This window comes from Perca flavescens, chromosome 5, assembly GCF_004354835.1.
Source record: "Perca flavescens isolate YP-PL-M2 chromosome 5, PFLA_1.0, whole genome shotgun sequence".
In the NCBI taxonomy this organism is placed as follows: Eukaryota; Metazoa; Chordata; class Actinopteri; order Perciformes; family Percidae; genus Perca; species Perca flavescens.
The window spans coordinates 16002759-16027359 of record NC_041335.1 but is presented as its reverse complement, the minus strand read 5'-3'; the positions used below and the strand labels follow the sequence as shown (position 1 = coordinate 16027359).

The following is a 24601-nucleotide window of genomic DNA, read 5'->3' as shown; positions in this document are numbered from 1 at the left end:
TGGCATTAACACCCAATGCAACATCAACTCTCGCCTTGAAATGTTAACACAGATAACAAATGATCTGCAACAACACAGAAGTCTAAATGTAATGTGATCCCAGAAAGTGAGATATGAAAGTGGGACATGTAGTGTCCGCAGGAAAGATCTCGCCTGTTTGTATATCGAAGACTAATCTCCAATATATTATTGGATTATTATATTAAATTAGAAGATACCACTGTAGACGGTTCATTTAATGAATTGAGACTTATGCTCAATAACACAAAATGATTTCAGTCACACAAAGCCAGGTGTCCCTGCATCTTAAACCTCCCACGTTGCTCTAAATTAGTAGGTCTTTAACAGATCTTTGATCATCTTTGAACAAGAAGTTTCCTTTAAAGACAGGCAACCCACTTATAGGCCATGTTAACACAGCACGTCTGAAAATTTGAACTGAAGTCTCGACATCATAGGTGAACCGGGCTGCTCAGCCAACTGTCGGGGAACACCTAAGTAACACTTCTACAGAATACGTATCTGGTGTGGTTTCCCAACAGAAAAGCTTATCACATACACACACATGCTTACATGTGTTCACAAAGAGCATCTTCCAGGCCTGGAAGAAGAGTTCCAGAGCCACACTGCTTAGTCCTATCCTTTTCATATCGATTGGGGGATAAAGAATGGGGCTCAAGGGATGAAGCTGAACACTCAATCACACTGTTGACAAACAAAAGTGAACTGGATTTAAAAGACAGAATAGAGGTAGAATAGAGACAATTAATCTATTTTTATGGACATATTACCAGGACAAATAATCTTAAAGGACTCTCTCATAGATGGCAACAACTGAGAAATACAAGTTTAATGCAGTTTATCTTTGTATCATACTATAACTCTCTCCCTCTCTGAATCCTTTATCAGTCACAGTCAAAGTCCTTTCATCAATAAATACTTGCTCCTCCTTCCCAGCGGTGCTGATCTATGGTCCCTGCTCGCTGACCAGCTGACCCTGAGCATCCAAAAAAGTACTGCGCAGCCATGCCTGTTTGAACGCAACTGAACAGGGGCTTCACCTTGAAGCGCTCTCACACAGGATCTGTTATTCTATTCTGTGCATCTAGTTTTAGTTTTCACATCTCATACATTGCATCTGATAAGGTGTAGTGTTGAAAAGTAGCACAAACCGATAATGTGCCAAATTGTATACAGCTTTTACATTTTTATGAATTTAGGTATTTGTTACAACCTTATAATTCAATTTAAACTATATTCTATTGTCAATGACCTGTACACCTCCAAAACTGACCTACATTTTACAATGTAAAAGCTCCTGTCTGATATCGAAAAAAGCCTAATTAGTTCCATTATGGGTCAAACTCTGTTCTCTGTCTGTTAGCCCTGCCAATAGTCAGAAAGCACAGCACAGCCATGACAAACATTTCCATTAAAAACGCTTATCTTTGATATGTATAACGAAATTGCTTTAGGCTGATTCCTCATCTATATGACCAACTAGGCTATTCGACTGTGCATGTCTCGCCAAATGTGGACACAAGATGACCGTCTGCTGTCACAAATCTCATCTACTGTAGAGGTGACTGGACTCAAGGAGCGTGGCATTAAAACACTGTCTCTTTGAAAAGCGACACCTCAAAACGCGCAGCGGCTTGCGAGCAGTCAAATGCGGGGACTTTGCTGCCGCTTCCACTGCGCCGACACACGGTGGAGAATGTCTAGTTTCGCTCCGCATGTTTCCCAAACTGCTAAATCGCTGGGCTACTCAGTCGGAACAGTCAAATAGGACTGCATGTGTAGGAAACACACGCAAACAGATGCACGTTTACAAATCAGTGTTTAAAATGAATATAGCTCGGAATGGAATGAAACGGCACAACAAGCACAGAAATGCCAAGACATCACAAGAGAAGGAGAAAATCCTTAAATTAACCAGCAGGATTAAGCAGTTAAACGACGTGTTACATTCTAAAGGTCTCGGTCTAATTACAGTAAAAAAAAAAAAAAGCCGACGAAATGTCTATCTTCTTTCAAATAAATGAAGCAGTCAACTTTTCCAGCCTTGCAGAGCGCTGAGCAGAGAGCTCCGTGCGGCTGAGTGGAGCGCCGTGCGCCCTCCCCTACCGCAGCTCCGTGTGTGACTGCCCCTGGCCGCTCATGAACTTCCCTCACAGCCGCGGTTTCCTCCCCCATAAATAAAACTTACTTTTCTCTGGCTTGGCTGTCGGACGGCACGTTGCTACTCTTGCCTTTGGCGTACATGCTTGCAGAGAGCTCCGATTGTCACGCACCTGTCAACCCATCACAACCTCCCTGGGCACAGCCCCGTCACCATGGTGACACAAGCAGCGTCGTCTCCCATTGGATGTCCCGCTGTTCAGGACCGCCCGCTCACCATGGCAACCGCAAGTGAGTGACAGCTCCTTGACCACGCCCCTTACAGAATAGCTCCACCCCTCCTCTCTCTCTCTCTCTCTCTCTCTCTCTCTCTCTCTCTCTCTCTCTCTCTCTGTCTCTCTTTCCCTCTGCTTTCCCAGTCTGTCTGTCTGAAGTCTGTCTGTCTGTCTGTCTGTCGTCTGTCTGTCTGTCTGTCTGTCTGTCTGTCGTCTCTCCCATCCCTTCCCTGATTGGAATAGCTCTCCTGACATGTAGTCACACTGACACACACACACACACACACACACACACACACACACACACACACACACACACACACACATAGACACACACACAATCTGCACCCCCTCCCTCTATTCTCCTCTCTCAGTGCAAGGGGGCGATTTGAAACCGTCCAACTAGGATTTGAAACAACTGGCTTTGGCTGTTCCTTTATAGACAATCACACCCTCTACCGACACACACACACACACACACACACACACACACACACACACACACACACACACACACACAAAAACACACAAACACAGCACACTGCGCAAATAAGTCTTGCAAATAAGACGTGCATTTGCATTACTTTTTATTTACCAAAGTGTTAAGATATCCAAACGTGTGGAGCAGAGCATGTTGGGAACAGACAAGCACTACTAAGGGCCTGTAAACAATATACCCAGCATGCACAGGGAGGGTGCACAGTGGGAAGATGTGGCCACAAAAGAAGCCTTCCTGTACATACATGCTTGTAGCACTGTCACTGTGCAGCTGCTCCACCACCAAGAGGAAATGTTTGGGAAAACCACTGATACTTCAGTTTCAGATAAATGCAGTAGGACATTGAGGATGATCAGTAAAGTGTAAATGATGACCTGTTGAAGTACTGATACGTATGTGAGTTTGTTCAACAGGTGGAATCCTCTAAAGGCCTCACACATTGATAGGAAGTGCTGATGATCATGGGAATGACACAGGTTTTTACAAAAACACAGAGGTCACCATGACTGCAGAAAACATCTTCACAAAACATTGTGTGAGTGTGTGTGTGTGTGTGTGTGTGTGTGTGTGTGTGTGTGTGTGTGTGTGTGTGTTTTGGATATGCAGCAGGCAAGAAGTGCTACGTCATGCTGCTGTCTCAGTCTGGCAGCTAACAGAGAGGAGGGTTCACTCCACCGTCACAATGTACCTATGGCAAATCCACTATAAGAAAGAGCACAAGAGAATAGAAATGGACCAATGCTTGGTGCTATTCAGGACCAGAAAAACACTACAGACTGTCTTACAAAATACTTGATTCCCAGACAGTAGTAGCCTAAGCTTTGGAAAGACACAGTGTGTGTGTTAGTGTGTGTGTGTGTGTGTGTGTGTGTGTGTGTGTGTGTGTGTGTGTGTGTGTGTGTGTGTGTGTGTGTGTGTGTGTGCAAGCATGTGTACATGCATGCGTGTGCTAAGGGCATAGCACAGGGGCAGCAGTGTTTATGCTTACGCAATGCTCCCGTGCTGTGACCCAGTTGGAATGGATGCACACTGCCTCATTCCCTCCTGCTCCTCTGTCTCTCCGTCTCTCTCTCTCTCTCTCTCTCTCTCTCTCTCTCTCTCTCTCTCTCTCTCTCTCTCTCTGTCTCTCTCTCTCTCTCTCTCTCTCTCTCTCTCTCTCTGTCTCTCTCTCTATCTCACTCTCCCTGCCTCCCCATGTGCCAAATGAACCCCCTTCCCCCTGGAGAGAGGCGGAGGTTCTATTTCAGACATGCAGAACTTTTGGTTTTGGGATAAGTCCCACAGGGTCGATCACCATGACAACCACTAGCAGGCGATAACCATGTGTTCCAGAGGATTGTGGTGGAGGAGGAGGAGGAGGAGGAGAAAGAAGGTGAGAAAGAATGAGAAAGAGAGATAGATAGCGAGAGTCAGAGAGAGAGAGAGAGAGAGAGAGAGAGAGCAAGACAGAGAGAGAGAGAGAGAGAGAGAGAGAGAGAGAGAGAGAGAGAACAATTTAAAGGTTAACAGGTTATGTTGTGAAAAAAAAGTCAAATCAGATCAGATCAGACTTGATCTGATCTGATTGGGTCACCTGTTTGTTGTTATGTCTCAGATGGTTCAGGTAATATCATGATATTCATATGTGCATGTATTCAATGTCACCATCCTCATTACAGAGGCTGGGATTAGAGGGAGGGAGGAAGACTGTATAGATAGATAGATATATAGATATATAGATAGATAGAGATGGATGGATAGATAGATAGATAGATAGAAGCGACTTTGAGTCTTTGAAAAGCACTATATAAATTGATTTTATTATTATTACTATTATCGATAGATAGATAGATAGATATAGATGGATTGATAGGTAGATGATAGATAGATAGATAGATAGATAGATAGATAGATAGATAGATAGATAGATAGATAGTTGATAGATACATAGATCGATAGATAGGTCCAGATAATAGGAGAGTTGCAAGTGGAGGAGGTAAAGATCATTCGCCAGCCCATTTTCTATGCTGAGTTGACACGGTGCTCTGATCCTAATGAACAGTTAGCCTCTACTGAGTACAGAGCTTCCCTTCCCCCTTTGTTTTTGCACACACACACACACACACACACACACACACACACACACACACACACACACACACACACACACACACACACACACACACACACACACTCCCGGATTTCTGCTACCCCTTCATCCACTTAATTCCTGTCTGCAAAATTGTGATTAAAATCAAATATCATGCTGCCTTGGTATGAAAAGACAGGGACCTGCTCCCAAATTATGCTTATTCAGATTACAACGCCAGTTGGCAAGGAGAAATACTCAAAAATCAAACATTACATGAACATGAACATCACAAAAGCTGAAATAATTCCTTGATAAATGTTTAGTTGATGAACAGAAAATGTATCAACACAGTACTTTTGGTTTTCTGACTCTTTTCTAATGGATTTATCACAAAAAAAACAATGCTCAACAATGTAAATAAAATACAGTATCTTATACAGTATCTTATCTTATATAAAAAATAATAAATAAGAAAATAAATAAGGAGAGGATATAGAATCTGCATCCTCTCCATTCTCTTTTCAGTTTCCTATCTTCCTGAACATGGTTTTCCCCAGGGAAAGGAAGCAGTACTATAGAGTTCACGGTGTGAAACCTGTTTTACTGACTGATAAACTTGGCGACATTTTGGCTGACTGATGGACTGGCCGGCTCGTTGACCAACTGACTGACTACTGATGGATTGACTGACTAGCAGGTTTCCTAACTGAATGGATGCCTGGAAGGCAGGCTGGCTGATGTACTCCATCATAGGGGACTTAGCTCTTTTCCCATTGACTGTGGCCCCATGTAATCTGTGGGCCTGTGGTGACAATCAGAACTAAGCCCCAGCATGTTACACTCCATCACTGAAAAGCACAACTTCAGTCAGAATAGCAAATGATCTGATCCAGAGAGCAAGAGAGAGAGAAAAGTGAGGATGAGACAAATCATCCCACTCATTTTTCCAAATGTTAATTTAGAATATGTTTTACAACATCTAGGTTTCCAGCTCCACCTCTGTATATTACACTGTGAATGCTTTGTTTCTGTTAATAATTTTCCTCTTTCTCCAATCTCACAAGCCTTGAGGACAAAGACTGGAGGACCAAGTGAAACAGCAGGAGGAGGAAGAAGAAGAGTGAAACAGATACATGCAAGAAGTTCTGGTTATTGCAGCCCGGTTTATCAGTAGAAAGGAGTGGTAACAGCTGGTTTAAAATTTTAAAATGCACTGCATTTAAAAAGATTATCATATGTTTTATCTTAATCTGAAAAGTGGGTATAGCTGTAGAGTATAAAGCCCAATATTCCCCTCTGAAATGAAATTGAGTAGAAGAATAAAGTGGCATTAAAATAGAAATACTCAAAAGTACAAGTGGTACTTAAATACCATACTTAAGTAAATGTTCTTAGTTACTTTCCACCACTGGTCAAAAAAACAACATACCTACATCTGTCAGATAACATCACTCTTGCTGCTCCCCTCCATCGCCTTCTCTTCCTCTCTTATTTTTCTTTCTCTCCATCTCTCAGTCCACCCACCACTCTCAGTTTTGCATCACCAAGCCATCTGTCTGAGGTCACCTATTCCAGTGTGTCTAGACTTCACTCAAATCAGGTTAACACACAATCTCTCTGGGCTACAGAGTGAAATCAAAATGCACCCAACAATCACACTCTTCTTCTTTGGTTTCCTCCATTTCTCTCTCTGCTGTGTCTTCTGTCACTCAGAGTCATTTTACACATAAATGCATGCACACTCACACAGACAAATGATAGATGTGCCCCTCTCCAGCTTTACAACAACTGCTTTGGCAGTTTGGCAAACAGCCTTTGTTTACTGAGCCTGTCAATGGGCTATGTAATCGTATATTTCCACTGAGAGTGTCTGTTAGCAAGGACGCTAATTAGCAAACGATTAAGCTCTCACACAAAAGAGGTTCTTGAGATTAATTGGCGCTGAAGTTTACAAAAGCTTGTGGCTCAGTAAATAATTTAGCATTAACAATAGTACACCTTGTCACACTGTGTTTTTGTTTGCAGATGAATCATTTTTGGTGTCAGGACTGAGGCTATATCACTGTTCAATAATGACGCTCTAAAGTGGACTGCAGAGTGATGATAGAATGGTGACAATGCCTGTGGCCCACTTTTATTTAATGTGATGTATTTCATTTTTCAGTCAAAGTAAAAAAAACAAAAAACAGCACAGGTTCACTATTAGCATACGGTAATATGTAAACAGGTTTTGAGCTGCAAGCAGGTTGAAATATGGAAACTACCCTCTGTTATTCTACTTCACACAGCATGCAGCTGCAGTATCCTCTGCACCTTAAGATCTTTACACTGCCTCACCATCCGCACCACTTCGACCTGCGCTAAAATGGACCACGTCTGTTCCCCCTTGCAGAAAATGCTCTACCTTGAAAGACTAGAAGAAGCTGATTTACAGTCTTCTCAGCCCTGCAAGTGCCAGACAGACACTGTATACACGGTCCCACACACAACACAGATGCAGATACATTACATGCTGTTGCAATACACATAGCCAAGGAGGAATCACATTGTCAAATGTGTGCATGCAGGCTCACACATGTACAACACAAACACATACATAGTACACAGGAGAAAATAAATAAAACTCTTTGGTCCCAGTCTCCTCTGGTCCAGGGGCGTCTTGAAACTGCCTGCTCCAAACAACATTTGCTGTTGTCTCCTCCCCCTCCTCTCTGCTGATGAAGAGGGTGTCCCAACCAGGGGTTTTGTTAATGGTGGAAAAAGTTACAAATCCCACTCTAAGACTGGCTACACAATTTAGAAATTGCTTTCATAAGCAAAATGGCACTTCTAATATGGTCTACACAAGCAACTTGCCTCTGGGTGTAATCGGATTAGCGGTGTAAACGAGAAGCAACTTACAAACTGGTCACACAGTTTATCTAACAGGAATCAACATGGAAATACTGCAGCCTCAAGATCATCCAGGCTAGGCTGTGAGATATACTTGGCATTCAAGGAAAAAAAAAAAACATGTTTGCTTTCAACCGCTGATGCAACATGAGAGCAAGAGATGCAAACATCCTAATAAGCATGTCTAGTAACATTCTATGTTTTGCTGATTTAACAGACATCTAAAGTTTAGCGGTCCTGAAAATGTAGGCCCTGCTGTGCCTACTCTTCTGTCCTGATGCTAGTTGACTCAAAGGATGAATGCCTGTTTGCAAATAGCCTGTCAGTTCTTTGCAGGGGAATCAACTAACCGATGTGTGTTTGACTTGAACTACGATTCAAGAAGGAACTTATCAGAGATGCAATGATGTGTACTGTATGTGTCACTTTTTGACCAAAACACAGACACAGTAGCAGTGTCTATAATGGTGTTGAAGATTCTGCGTATGTGGCTCTGATTCAATCATATTTGTTTTCAATTTGGCCGACATACTAAAAATTGTAATAGGTTGTTCACACACAGGCTTTCAGCACCTCTAAAAGACAGAGACATAAGAAATTAAACTTCTACATTAGAGAGAAGAGCATACCCTGTATTTGTTAGATTTGTTAGACATTTTACTGACTATGATGGTGATTCATACAGCTATTAGGCAGCTGTTAAATGGCTTATTCCGAAAAAGGCCTCTGGCATTCCTACTAAACAGATGTTCACAAATCATACAGATGATATCACGTTATTTTGATGAGTTATATGCAGTGATGCCACTGAATATATAAAATGAGATGTGGTGTTAATGGTTATGATGCAGATGTAAATATAAACTCAAAAAGCCCTTTAGCCACTGTAATCATCACTAAATAATCAAAATTTCTCATGATGATTAAATATACCTAAGGGGGCAGAAAACAAAAGCACCCTGATTTGAACATGCAAAAATAGACTTTTCTTATGTATTGAAGATTTTACTTCGGCAGTTAATTACACTAGTGAGATGAAACAGCATTTCATCCTGGGACTGAATAGATAAAAAAGAGCAGTTTAGCCGGGGTGGAAAACTCCCTCACAATTAGATGTATGCACAGCCTTTTTCTGAATTCTGGGCAGCTTTTCCATCGGTGAAATTCCTGATGATCTGAGCTGGGTTGAGCATGTGCTGGGTGCTGATGTGACTAACAGAACACTCCAGCAGCGTAGCGCCGGTTGTGCTGCTGCAGAGGACTCTGGGTAATAAGGCTGCAGATGAGTGCTACCAAAAAAACAAAATGGGAGCGTGGGGATTGGATGTGTGTGTATGTGTGCATGTGTGTGCATGTGAGCAAAAGAAACAACACTTCTTATGCCACCAGCCAAAAGCACACTCTCTGATCTGCAATACTGAGATGACCCCGAGCCAGACTTCTCCAAAGATGCTTAAATGAAGGAACAGACAGTACTGTGGGCATTCTTCAGGTGGTACACACACAAACACACACACACACACACACACACACACACACACACACACACACACACACACACACACACACACACACACACACACACACACACACACACACACTTAACTAATGTAACTTAACAGAAGTGGGGGACTTTTTTATACTGTACATACATGTGAGGTATAGTGCAAGTAGTGCAATATGAAATGCTAATTATATTGTAAGGTTAAAGTGTTATTAAAAAAAAATATTATTTTAAGAGGATGAAATGTGTATGAGTAGAGTCAATATTTTAAAATAAAAAAATCTTAAGCTGCTATAATCAATATTTTTATATTACCAACAGATCAAATGACTACTTGTATATAAAAGTTGTTGCTCAGTAATGAACCCACAATGTTGGTTCAATGTGGCGGACTCCGAGGAAGAGGACCCGCTCCATATGTAAATGATTCATTCTAAGATTACGAAAACACAATTGTTATTTTTTAAGGTGATTATACACTGATGAAAACATACGTATTAGTATTATATTCCATTGATGCCAATAGAGAACCATACATCCTATACACTGAACCTTTAATGTCAACTGCAAAAGTAACAAGCATTTTTGCTTGGATGAAGGTTGGATGAAACTGATTACAAAATAATGTGTCTTTAATCTTCTCATATGCATGTAAATCTGAACTAAATCCGATACATATTTAATGGGCTGATGCATTTTACATCAATGTGTTGACATTTTTAATGTTATTTTAAAATAACAATAGCAGCACTATTTGATTCTCACTCAGGAAAGTCGGGACAGAAGCTGTATACTGGCTAGGACGCAGAGGCTCTAACCTGGGTTAAAGTGTCCTCTATCTGGATACACCTCTCAACCTCATCCCTTTTCTAAGCCTAGATGATGAATGGTCCTGCATCAAGGTCAGGACAGAGGTTGTGTGCCCATATTAACTACCTTCTTCCACTGATAGACTGTCAGACCCTTTGCGCCTGGAAGCCTCTCGTTGGCCCTGATGTAAACAACTGCAGCAACAGTGGCTGTGTGTTGAGAGACAGGAGGGGAGAGCGGTCCCAAACATACATCATGTGACAAAATATATATCACAGGCAGTTTCCTGGAAAAAAAGGGCATTTTCAGTTTTTATTACAACCTGTCTTTTATGGTGTTTTAGTGCCTCATAATGCGATCAAGCTGCATTCCCCTTAAACAGGAAATGAGAACAAGTTGAGTAAGAGTCAGGAGGACTACAGTGGTTTAAAGGGATGGCGTCTCTTTCTTCACTGGGTCATAAAGTGGAGTTAAGAGGGGAGATCAACTGGATTTGATTTCAAGGATCACTTTCGTAGGCTGGAAGATTTGTTTTGAAACAAGGCAAATATGCTCAAGACAAATATTTGACCCAGCTTTGACAGACAACTCTTTAATTCTCCAGTAGCAATACTTCAAGTTGGGACTTTAAAGCATGGGGTGCATGTTTTTTTGCACTTGCATTTTTGTGTTTGTAGGAAGATACACACAATCAGTGCAGTCCAGGGAGTTAACGAATAATTCTTTATTTTACACCTTTTCTAACATTTCACATTGACTGGCATGGGTGGGTAGTTGCACAGACACATCTTACATCTGTAGGTTTTTTGTTTTTGAGTCTTAACAACTATGAGATGGATTGCAATGAAATCTGGTACAGAATCCACATGATTTTACTTATAGTAAATGACTTTACTATATTATTATTATTATACTTTATTGCCACCATGAGGTTGACTTTTGTACCTTATTGTCCCACTAGAGCACTGCGCTCCCAGAATGCAAAGTTACTTGTGGTTCCTAGAGTCCCAAAAGTAGAATGGGAGCAAGAGCCTTCAGCTACCAGGCTCCTTTCCTGTGGAACCAGCTCCCAGTCTGGGTCCGGGGGGCAGACACCATCACCTCATTTAAGAATAAACTGAAAACTCTCCTCTTTGATAAAGCTTATAGTTAAGAAGTGAGGAGTTGCAGCGTCCGCCTAACCCGGCCCACCTGCTTCTCTTCGTAGTCATCAGATTTATTGATCATATAATCAATAATATAGTGTGAGTAGAGGGAGGCAGGCCAGTACAGCCTCTCATCAATGTTTTCATTTGTTTCCTTTTGTATGCATCCTGTCCCAGAACTGCTTGTTACTAACCTAGCTCTGGGGAGTTTACTCCCCGGAGTCCTTATGTTTCTTCTGCGATTCCCTTCAAACGCCCGGCCGCGTCCTGCTGCGTCTGCTGCACCCACCCATGCTCTGCAGCGCCACGTTTCATCCCGCAACGTCCTGCTGTGACATGAACTACAACGACTACCTTCAAAGTCACTGTTCCACTATCTTTAATGCGACTATTATCGCCATCACACCCCTGCCGAGGTTTCTTCATAAAAGGGAGTTTTTCCTTGCCACTGTCGCAATAGCCACTGCTAATGCTAGCTCTTGAGGGAATTACTGTAATTGTTGGGGCTTTGGAAATTATAGAGTGTGGTCTAGACCTACTCTATCTGTAAAGTGTCTCGAGATAACTCTGTTATGATTTGATACTATAAATAAAATTGAATTGAATTGAATTGAAATTTTTTTCGTTTTGAGTGAAATGTTGGATGGATTGTAATTGCATTTGATACACACATTAACGTTTCCCTCAGGATGACTTGTAATCACTTTGGTGACCCCATAACTTTCCATCTAGCACCACCATCATTTTAAAATGTCTATTTGTCCATTACGTTTGTTTATGACAAAATAGCTACTTTGTGTTTAATGCTAGCAAATGTAGCATGCGAACAGGTGAGTGGTAAATATTACCAGTTAGCAGTGTCATCTTCTGTGAGATCAGTAAGATCAGTATCAGGAAAATAAATTCTTTATTTCACACATTACATTAGATCACAGTTCACATTACATTTATTTGAAAGGTCCATTTTATATATAGGCTTAAGTGGGCAATAATAATATCCGGGGAAAGAGTGTAAAATTTAAAGTAACAGTTAAGAGTTACACAATGCCTGAAATCATACCAGTATGTCTGTGAATCAACATCTCTCTCTCTCTCTGCTGTCATGTCATACCATTCATTAACTGTTCTATTTTAAATGCCAAACACTCATAGTCAAATACAGATTTGTCTCAAAGTATCAATTATATTTCACAAAAATCCTAATCCAACAGCGACATGTGCTCTCCATGGACAAAATACCCGCTGTAGACACCAACAGAAGTGCAGAATCATAACATTTTGTTCAAAGCTTACAGTAGAGCCAACTGAAAGAGAAGAGTGAGCGCCTGTGTCTTCATGCTCCACTGCCTGCTTTAAAAGAGAGAGTGTGGCTCTGTTCCTGGCTGAGGTCTTTGGAAGGTGAACGGTAATTGCTGAGGGAGGATTTAGTCTGATGATGGAACAAAGCACCTCTTTTGTTTGGCTGAGGTAACTCTTATACTCTGAGATGGAGCACTACTTTAGACATGAACTTAGACATGAATATAACATGTGGGTTGGCGGTTCCACTTTGTGTTAGTGTGTCGGGGTGTTTGTGTGTTAACCACAGGGAGAGAGACGGACTGACTGACAGACAGAGACTGATTTGTAGACTATATTTCAAGATTGCATACTGTTCCTGACTCATTAGCTGTAGGATTGGCCCTGTGGTAATGACATCATGGTGGCAGTAGCTTTTAAAGTCTGGCCGCAGGGTGAGTTAACTATGATGCTCTTTTAAAAAAGGATTCTTTCACTCTGACTTCATCATGTGGTAACATTTTTAAGGCAAAAAAATGTCTTTTCCTATTGTTTTACTTGTATATAGCAGTTAATGGATGGACAGACTGTTACTGAATTAACATACAGACAGACGTGGATTTAGAATAATAGAGACACTCTTTCTCTCACACACTCAACAGATGATACACAGAACGATTACAAATGCTGTGCTCCTGAAAGAGAACCGTTTTACATACTTTATATAAAAAGGATAGAAGCAGAGAAAGAACAGAAACAATGGAGGATGTGAAACATTGGGAGGCATGACGGTTTTACAGAAACTAAAATATTTTCCTGATAGTACATGAACATGTCTGAGTGTTGATCAGAGGGTGACAAAGATCTTGGCTCTGCCTGGTTGTCGGGTCTTTCAACACCCCTCTAAAGCCTCCTCAGCCCTGACTGGCATTGTTTGTGGGGAAGAAAGCTATCAGAGGATCTGCACAAGATTAGGGTAGCCAACTGTTCCCTCTGTGGCTTCCTGTTTGGCTGCAGGAATTCTTTTAGTGGGTGCGAGGGAAAAAAAAGCACATAACTGCACAAATCTGACATAGTTAACCCTTACCTCTTCACATACTCCTTATTGGAAGACTTGAATATTTAAACACAAGATAGTATAGTGTTTTACTTTGGGTATCAAAAGATGCTTCATTCTGAACTTTATTGTTTCCATCAGTGAGATATTAAGGTTCCTGCACATCTTGGGTAACGGAATAGTTTAATGTTTTGGGAAATGCACTTTAGCCTATCTCTTTTCTTGTCAAGAGTTAAAGGTGCAGTAGGTAAGACTTATGAAACTAACTTTCTGTCATACTTGTAAACTGACCATATGTTCAAGTAGAACTACATGAAGCAGGTAATAAAAATAAAAAATCCGGCTCCTCTGGCAGTACCCACAGCCTGTAGTGTGATTTGCAAAACTCCACCGCTCCCTGTTCAGATGCACCAATCAGGGACAGGGGGGGTGTCTAACTGCGTGTCAATCACTGCTCATGCACATGCATTCATTCTCCCTTGTGGGGGGAGGGGCTTAGGAGACCGTTTTGGGTTTGAGCAGAAAGGGGGGAGGGACTGAGAAGTTGTCGATGTTGGATCTTCGCAATCCTACCTACAGCACCTTTAAATAGGAAAATTGATAGCACTCTTACAGTAAATATGAGGTTACCACAAGCAGACTTGGTTAGCTTAGCTTAGCATAAAGACTGGAAACAGGGGGAAACGATTGCTTCTGTGTTAAGGTAAATGTAAAAACTACTTAATAAACTGGTTAACTGGCAAACTGGCCCGCTGTAGGGTGTCCGGACTTTGAGATCCAGGAAGATTTATTGAGATGCCAGATGAATGACAATTAGAACATGAAGTTGACTATGAAGTTGTATGTAAAGTTATGTGACCTTTTCTACTGTAACAAAAAACACCTCCCAGCACCTCAACTACCTTACTAATGAGCACATTATTTATCGTTTTTGTTTAATGACAAATCTGAAAAAATAGGCAAGTCGCTATTATTTTTTGAGGCTATATTTGGTCCTGTTGTCACCATGAGGTTGCTAGGCAATCAGAGGAGACTCCGGGGAAGTCATTGTGCCCAGCCAAGAAATAGTCTGACACATAACCCTCATAAACAGTGTTTTTGTATAGAAAAAAAACAATTATATATGATGTGTTAATTGTTCGCTTAAGAGGTGCAGGTAGCCAGCAGTCTTTTTCTTTCGGACAGAGCCATGCTAGTGGTTTCCCCTGTTTCCATTCATTATGCTAAGCTAAGCTGGTAGCTTCATAGCTATTACAGTAAATGGGCCAGAGAGAAGTATCAATATTCTCATCAATTCCATGGCAATAAAGCAAATAAGGTTAATTCCCAAAATGTCACACTATTCATTTATGTACTAAGTGAAAGCTCTCAAATGTATTTATTGTATTTATTGTGTGAGAGACAGCATTACCCAATCAGCAGAGTCTCTCACTTTCTGTCATTCAAAACCACCTACTCATACCTATTCCTACATATACCTATTCATTTTTTTTCCTTTTCAAAACCATTTTACTGCAGTGCACCCATCCTCTTGCTGTCTCTCTTCCGCCTGTTCTTTTTATCCATAATCTCTTTTACCTCCTTTCCTGACACTCTTTTCAGCCCTCCTGTTCCTCTCCCGTCTCCCTCTTCCTTCACTTTCCCCACTCATTTTCAACTCAATACACCTTCTCCTCGTCTTCTTCTTTCTCTCTATCTAAATTGCAAATGGCAGCAGTGCCGACTGCCAGAGGAGCTCCTCAATGTCATTAGAGCTGACCCTGTGGATTAACTAGAGGAGAGAGGCGGTGTGTTGAAACTACAGATCAATAACGCGTGTTATCCTCTGGGTTCTTTTACTTCACTTTGGATTTAGATCTGATAAGGTGAAATGTCTACTCTGTTCCTTACAACAAACAATAGGGTTATACCTGGGTGACATAGTGAAAATATGAATTGTTAAGCAAAGATTGATTAAGGGATGGAAAAAAACAGAAATTGAGCTCGTATGAAGAATTGACAGGTACAGAAACATTGACGACGGGGGAAACATGTTGCCCACACCAGCTGCCTCTTTATGGTAGCTGATGAGGACTGTTGAAGAGATTCAGAAAGTCCAAAAATCCATTTGGTAATTTGCGATTAAGACAAACAACATGAAGAAGAAATTAACCAAGACACAGAAAAATAAAGTTAAACCCCACCAGTACTGGACACGGCTAGATCAAAATACCCCCGCTGCTGTCTGGATGATCCAATTAACAACGTGATGTGATATCTATGAGATAAAGAGATAGATGGAAGAGATAGACGTGTGTGTGTGTGTGTGTGTGTGTGTGTGTGTGTGTGTGTGTGTGTGTGTGTGTGTGTGTGTGTGTGTGTGTGTGTGTGTATGCAGCCGTCATACTGTGTGTGGTTGGTTTACCGAGTTGGCAGGCAAAGTCAAGTCACTGTGAGCTCAACTAAACCTGATAGGTGCCCTTATCAGAGACAGCTAAAGACAAAGCCTATTATAAATGGTCGTGTGTGTGAGTGCAGTCGGCCAAAGTTACTCACACACGTTAATGTCCAGCATGTAGATCTGCATCAAAAGATCATGTTGCTAAGACTCTTACTTGATAGCAAAATGTGCCAAACACTCATCTACATCAGACTTCCACATTTACAACAACCAGCAGCCTTTCACAAAACCATGCTACCCATTACCCCTCAGGAGCCACAGCACAAAAAGAAGTATTCACTACTTCAGGACTTCATCATGTCACACTATAACATAACAACTCAGGGTTTTGTCAAAGTCAAAGATTTGTCATTTGACATAAAATCAGCTATGGAGGCATAAAGACAACACAAATATCATCACACGATGTATTATTTCAAGTTGTCAATTGTTTCTTACATCTTAATCTGCCCTTATTAATGAATGCAAGTAAATAAATGCAAAATAAGTTATGTGTAGACAATAAGATGCATTGTGCAGCTTTTTTTTGTCAACCTGTCAAACATAGGCTTCGCCTCACAGTCCTACAAAGACCATTAGATATTGGCATGGACTTAAACACTGAGGTAGTTTAACAACTATCAGACGTACAATCAGTGACTAGGGGCGTTCCACCCTAGTTAAAGTATTATTCACCATGTACATTAATAACTTTGGCATGTCTATAAATGCATGTCATTTTTATTTGTGTTTTATGCATTCAGCAAGCTCTATCCAGTCAGCCATAATCTACAACTCACTATATGCACTATTTAACCTTAAACTTGTTTCAAAGGTCCTTTATTGTAGAAAGTAAGATATGCATGTTTTTTTTGTATTATAATGCAGGCCGAGGTGCTGTATTAATACTGTGAAAGTATAATTCACAGATAAATGCACACAACCCATATTCAGAAACTGTGCCTTTAAACGAACCGTCAGGATTTCTGTGCAGTTGTGATGTCACATCTTTACCATATATAGGTAAAAAGTGCAGCAACAGTGTCATTACAGTCATCAATAGGGAATTAAAAAGTTAGTAGTAGTTAGAGGATCTATAGATTTTAGGTGTGATTACATAATATGCGTACGTTTATTCCTTGTTATACTCATGCCAAGGATATTTCAGAAAGCATTCATTTATAATTTGTCATGCTGTTGTCTATATAGCTGGGATGTGGATTTCTTGTAAATGGTGCTATCGGTCTCCCTGTCCTACTGAGCCAATAAATTCCTTCCACTGTTTAAAAGCCTGAATGTTAAGTCTTTGTGAAGCTAATGGACAGTTAGATTAAATAACAGATGATGATGATTAAAGTTTGTTGATTGAAGCGACCTCAGCTTTGAGCTATTTCTGTTTTAAAATGCAGTTACAGTGCTACATAAGATTCTGACCTAAATATCACAAACTGTCATGACAAACATTTAACTTAATAGATTCCCACACAAACTTCCACTTAGCAAACAGAAAATGAACAATAAAACAACGGATGGTTTTACAAAACCAGGGGTTTCGTGAAATGGAAATAGTTCCGAAATAACTTTGTAAAGTTCTTAAGCTGAATTCTTTCAAAGTAAAGTTACTACTGATAGCAATGTGTATCTATTGTCTGTGTGGTTTAGTGTTTACAAAACCCCATCCTGTGTCTGTGAGTTTCAATGTACAGTAGAGCCGTGCCACCCTTTGGCGGGTCTAGTATAGCCTAGTAAGCAATGCACGGCTTCTATACATCTGTAACAGCCCAAATATAATCTCTGACAAGTCATTTTTACAATATGTTGTGCCTCACTACACTCCAAAGAAAATCTCATACTTTAGAGGAAACTGCTGGCAGGTCTATTCCCCTCTCAAATAGAGCAAGACAGCAGGGATGAAAAGATATGTGGTCAAGTTAACTTGTGCCAGGAGTTTTTATATGCCTTGTGCTGTCAGTTTTAATGGGTATTTAGCAGCATTTTATGGCTGCATTGTGCACTGTAAACCTATCAAAGTGCAGTTAAACCACTTGTTATTAAAGCATTCCAAAAATTATGTTTAAAATGCCACCGTGAAGCAAATTGTAAAATAATTGTTCTGCATCTTGAAGAGACATGACATTTGGGTTTGTAATGACAAGTTATGTTGTTAGAAAGTTCTGTATTGTCATGTTTTATACTGTATAATGCATAGTGGGCATCAGAATAATTGAGTATTGAGTATTGAGTATTGAGTGCCATCTAGTGGTTAAATGAGTATTGGGTCAGCTCACCCAAATTTTAAAAATCATATTTTCTCACTTACCTCCTAGTGATACCAAGGTGTGCCTTGCCTATAGCTTTTATTTTATTTTTTCAAATTGTTTTTCATCATTTGTGGTACTGAAAACATCGAAAAAAATGCTGTGAGTAAAATTCTGAAAGAATGTCCCCAATCCTCAAACCTCACTGGACACAGTTTTTCTACAAAAAAAATAGTCCCTATGGAAATGGTAGACAGAATGTAATGTGGGTTATTAACAGTAACAGGGACATTATTTTGGAAAAAGATATTGCTGTTGAATTATAAAAATGTTTGAGCAAGAGATAAGACTATGTTTTTTTGTGATTGGGGTAAACAAACCCAACACTTCATTATTAAACCACAATAACACAATTACATTTTTTTTTTCTCCATCAAAAGCAGATGAAAGTCCATTGTTCTGACTGATCGCAAGGCACAGTAGACAGCAATTTGGATGAAACCTGTTTAGTGTTGAATTTAGCAACACTGGATACACAGAATCCTGTTGCTTTTACAGCAGAAATATCTTTTGAGCAAAATATTCAAGTGGTTGTTTCAGTAAGCCTCCTGGCAGCATGAGATGTTTTGGGAGTTCACTGTTTACACCAAAATCTTAACTTTCATTTCCAAGACCTAAATTTTGATTATAATCATTTAGAGCCATGAAGCCATGTGTGCCAAAGTCTTGAACAAATTTGATGATAAAACAAAATGTTCTACAATCTTCTCACAATGATCATCAACAGATCGTGATTTAGAAATGTCTACCGGGCCAAGAAAACTATCCTCATGAACTGGAAGGCAAAAAAGAATTTAAGTATCACCCAATACAGGAATTTCGTTATAGACCACATTAGCATGGAGAGAATGTCTGCTTTCAAACAAACAAATTTCCAGTCTCTCTGGTCCCCCTTGATCACTTAGTCAGGGTTAGGGTGTTTGCGGCCTTGCTGCTCTGGGCTCCGTGCAGTCCGTGGGTGGGTCCTAGGGGCTGGGTGCGTCTGCTGGGCTGCCTCGGGTGGGGGCGGGGCCCTGTGGTTTGGGGCCTTGGATCTCTGGGACTGGGGCGGGTCTGCGCGTCCTCTTCCCTAGGGGGGCGGGGGACGGGCCTGAATGCTGGGGCCAGTCAGGAACCTTGCCCTATGACCGGGGCTTTCTTTGACCTGGGTGGGGCTACTGCTGTTTTTTTAAACAAAATACAATTTATTAACAGTAGGCTACATAGCATATCAGAAAAACAATACAAAATGAATTAAGTGGATTAATTGCACTGGAGATGTACCAGTGCAAAGATGGGCTATTAAAGTGAATTCAGTACGAGTCCTTCATAAAGTGCATATTGTAAAGTGCATAGAGTCTTTCGTAAAGTGCTGTAATTCACAGGGTCAAAGTGTTCCAAGGAAGAAGCTGTTTTTTGTCTAGAGATCTTCTTCTCCTCAGCTCAGTGAGGACTTTTTGCACACGTCATCGCTGTTTATAACAGTCCGCTGAATAATCATACAGCTTCTTGTTTTCCACAATTTGAAGCATACAATAAATATGATTATTTGTATCAGTTCCTTGTGTTTCTCTGGTAGAGTCTCATCAATAATACAATACGTTACAGATTTATATGAAAGATCAAAATTGACCCCATACACTTTTAACTTCTCCCAGACTTCTTTTGCTCTGTAACAGTCCTTTAAGAGATGCTGCTGTCTCATCTTCGTCGCAGTAAATCATTGGACATTTTTGTTGTTGTTACATAGCAACTCCAAGACACAACAGCTGCTGTTTTCCCCTGCCGCACACACACATTCACCCACACATAGACACACACACACTCACACATAGACACATACACTCACCCATAGACACACAAATATACACACAGACACATACACACACACACACACATTCACCCACACATAGACACACACACTCACCCATAGACACACACAGACACACACATAGACATACACACAAACACATTTAGGTTGTCCATGTTTATCAACAGGTAGAACTACTGCTTATGCTTTTAATTGAGTTATTTATTTACATCTATTGTTATGATTCTAGTTCTCATGGTTGTGCAGTGTTTATTTCTTTTGCTTGACTGTTCCTTTCATTTTCCCTCAGTTGTTTTCTTATATCAGCTGTTTATTGCTGTTGTTTGGCTGGCTGTCATTTTTGTTGTTTGTTTGTTTGTTTGTTTGTTTGTTTGTTTGTCTTTCTCCACCCCAAGTCCCCCTCCCCGTTCTCTTGCAGGTTTTGTTGCTTTGTGCAATTGTTGTCTCCCTCTGTTGTTTTCTGTTGTCCCCAACCCCCATCCCCGTTCTCTTGCAGGTATGGTCCCTTCTCTGTGGTGTGTGTTTGTGTGGTGTTTGTGGCCCCCATCCCCATTTCTGTCCCCCTGGCCGGCCCGGTGACAAATCATAACATAACTAAATAAATAATAAAACAGATAAAGGAGTATATTAAAACTCTCTTGTTAAAGTAAAATCTGTTTGGCACAACAAGGTATTCAGCTCCCCATACTGTATACCAGGCTGCGGGGCAGGACAGGTTAAAAAATAAATAATTGTCTACCGGGTAAAAAAAAAAAATCCCATTCACATATGTTTTGTGATAGCCTATTATACCAAATCTACCACATAGTTTTTAAAATTTAGAAACATACTATGCACTACCCTCAGACCAAGGATAAAAACAAATCATGTTCATTGATGTCATCAGATGAATACCCTGTAGAACATATACCACATATTACACAGTGCAGTTGAAACGTTTACTGTCTATAGTCTCTGTCAAGTTGTTACCTACTCATGTTGAAAATACCAAATTTACCAGTTTGTGATCAAATTATCAACAAAAATGTATATATTCTAGTAGGTCTCAATGCGTAAATATTAAATGCAAATCTGATATTAAACTGAACAGTGAATTGCTTGTATAAAGTGTATGATAGCAGACAATATAATATGATTATCTTTAATAGATTCTAATTTGGGATGATAGCGAAATGTGCAGAAACGTGACAGACTACAGGTGGTATAGTCTCATACAGTGGTAAGAAGATCTCAATATATTGTTTTTGCATTCTGCGAAACTAGACTTCTTTAACTTCAAAAGCGCCACTGTCAATCAGTTTGTCTTTTCCCTTGCAGCTTCTGGTGGGACAGAAACATTTCAGCCTGGCACACATGTGTACCCATTTACATGGCAGCTCCCACAGGGGTGTGTGTGAGCGCTGTCCATAGGCGGTGTGATTGCATCAGTATCTTATTATTATTTATTAGTATTATTTTGCATCACTGCAGAGACTTTCCCTCCACCTTCCGTGTAGTTCATGGACATGGCGTACACTTTGACAGTGGGCATCAACAGACCCTGGCATGTGGCCAAGGACTTTGTGACAGGGATGAACTTTGTAAACCGCATTAATACCCACCAGCCAGGACTGCAGGTAAGTAAACGCATTAATTCAGGAATATGTAAGCATACAACTGATGGAAGAAATGACTATATAGATCCTTTACTAAAGTAAAGTATCAATACCACTGTCTTACATTCTACTTTACTTTAGTAAAAGTAGGTAAGTATTATCAGCAACATTTACTTAAAATATCAAAAGTAAAGGTACTCATTCTGCAGTAAAATTGTCCCTGTTTTAGTATTATGTATTATGTTTTTGGATTAATATTACTCCTGCATTACAGTAATGTGTATGTTGCACTTCACTGCTGTAGATATTCAAACTTGTGATCATTTTAACTCCTTTATATATGGTTGGGTAGTTTAATCTACAGCAATTCATGGAATTCTAAAGCTCATCATATGTTTGTAGCGTTGCTGTCCAGTGAGAACCACGTATCTCTAAAAAGTCAACTTTTCATGGTGTCAGTAAAACAGCTTTGTGACGATGCATTTTCCAGCTGATCCAAGAGGGTTTTTAAATAGTTAATTTAGCTTAAGAAGTAGGACAATTTCCTCAACTCATAAAGGAACACATATCCTTCAGTTTATCACAAAAAAAGATTTACCATATTGGTTTTTACTGGACCGGAAGGGGATGGAAAATTGTAATCTGAAAAGTAACTATAGTTGTCAGACAAATCTAGTGCATAAAAAAATAAACACTTACCTAAGATGTAGTTAAGTAACTACAAAATTGCATAACATTAAAATATTCAAGTCAAGTACATTTACCTTGCATTTGTCCTTAAGTACAGTACTTGAGGAAATGGTCTTAGTTACATTCCACTGGTAAAAACTAGAGTTTGACACAGTGACCTTTTTCAAGACATGGCCTCATTAAGTGGGACACAATGAACAGTGTGTCCCAAAGTGCAATGCACAAAAGAAATGAAAGTGGCAAAATTAAAATACAAAATCTAAATAAATAAAACATTAAATATTTGGAAAACCATTTTGCTTTTTTGCGTGAAGTTTATTTCTCAGTGGCATTCTGATGGTGCAGGTTTTGAGGGGTGTCTCTTCTTAAGGGTTTTCTTAAAGGCGCTAAGACACCAACCCAATTATCGTCCGTCGGACAGCCTGGCGAGATCGGTGACTCGAGTCTGTTCGGTGTGTTCCGTGCCGTCGTCAGTCAGAGGAGCTGTCGGCTTTCTTAAGGGGTTTCTTTTCTTAAGAGTTTTCTTAAGAAAGAAACCCCAAACTTTGATTGAGTTTCCCTGTTAGTATAGTTGGTAAGGAAGTATGCATCCCTGCCTTACCTGCATTGCTCAGGTTGATTTATTTTTTGTCATACTTACAATAATAGCTATTTGATGGATACAAAATAAACCGATTACATTTGAAGATTCAACACATGCATTTATGTCAATTGCTTTACATGCACTACTGCACCTCATTCACTGTGTTGTTGCTATGCAGGCTCCTCTGTCAGGCTCCAACACCATGATGCTGTGCTGCCTGTGGTGTGCCTCTGGTCCAAGTTCACCGACAGCTAGTCTAGAGAGGAAAGCCTTCATCATTGGTACTGTTTCTATCCATCAACACATCTGTAGAATCATAACAGTGATGCTTGAAGCTTAACAAATTTGCTGGAAATAACTACATCCAAAAACGGTTTCTGTTCTACCTCTATGCGAAACTGCCAAAATAATTTGCGAATTTAGTAATGCTTCATCTCGAACAGCTACTCCAAAGGTGATACTGCGACAGAAACAGGTTTTCTACAGCCACAAAACAGACCAAAAGATGGTGGCTTTAAAAAACATGCAGTCAGTGACTGGACAGCCCAACAGAGCTCACACCTCTGACGTGCACACTGAGAGCATGCTCACCATCTATAACTGCAGCATCATGGAGGTCAATTACTTTATTCAGGTTGGTACCAACGACTGTCTGGTGGTCTGATGAGGGCAGAGCTATATGATGCTGGATTTGTTTTTGCTACTTTAAGTACATCTAAAGCTGATTATAGTTCTTATATCTGTTTTGGATTGGTCTGTTTATCTAATTGTGTCTACCATAGGTGAGCCTCAGCGTAAGAGCTTCCCCCGACCTCACAGTACTGTTTCCCATCATCCTGTGTGATACCCCTGTTTGCGCTCACCAGCCACCTCATTTGTGAGTTTCAATATGTATCTAACATAACATGATGATGGAAACAACATACTGTCATTTCTCAGCCTGACTTGTTGCTGGGAGGGATTATTGTAATCGTAATAGTGTCAAATAATAATACTGTAACTGAAAATTATCATTCTGTTAAACATTGTGGAGACTGCCCTACAGCATTATACTGCCTTCATTCAGTGTTCAGACTATGCATTTTTTTTTATCTATGGAATAATGTCAATTCTGTTTTAGTGTATTATTGGGGGAAAAGATGTTACAGTTAGAATATTTTTACTTCCACCATGGCTGAGATTTTATTATCTACATTCCATTTTCAATGTCTACTGTCAACATTCAGATACATTTCACCTGTTTGTGTCAAAATGGAAAATATATTACTGTGCCCCAGCCGAATCTTTGGGGGATTGTCTCAGGTAGTCCGAAAAACATTTAACGTGAAGATTTGGAATATATTATTGTAAATGTAGGATGTTTTTTTTTCTTCTTTTCATCTCAACTTCCATCATATCTTTTACATATTAACTGTTATGACATATGCATATACATATGCATACTGTTTTCTAAGGAAAAAATTATTTTACTCTATAATCTGACTAAATTAGTGTGGCTACAGTAAGGGTAATGTTCTCTATGATGATGATAAGG

General features: G+C 40.1%; 1 protein-coding gene across 1 annotated transcript in view; it reads right to left on the bottom strand.

Moving 5' to 3' along the window:
• ssbp2a (single stranded DNA binding protein 2a) overlaps positions 1 to 2333 on the bottom strand; it is a 57724-nt gene extending 55391 nt beyond the window's left edge. Inside the window, exon 1 of the mRNA XM_028577505.1 lies at positions 2210 to 2333. Coding sequence (XP_028433306.1) covers positions 2210 to 2265 — 56 coding nt within the window. The 5' untranslated portion in view covers positions 2266 to 2333. The remainder of the gene's footprint in view (positions 1 to 2209) is intronic.
• Positions 2334 to 24601: the final 22268 nt, after the last annotated feature.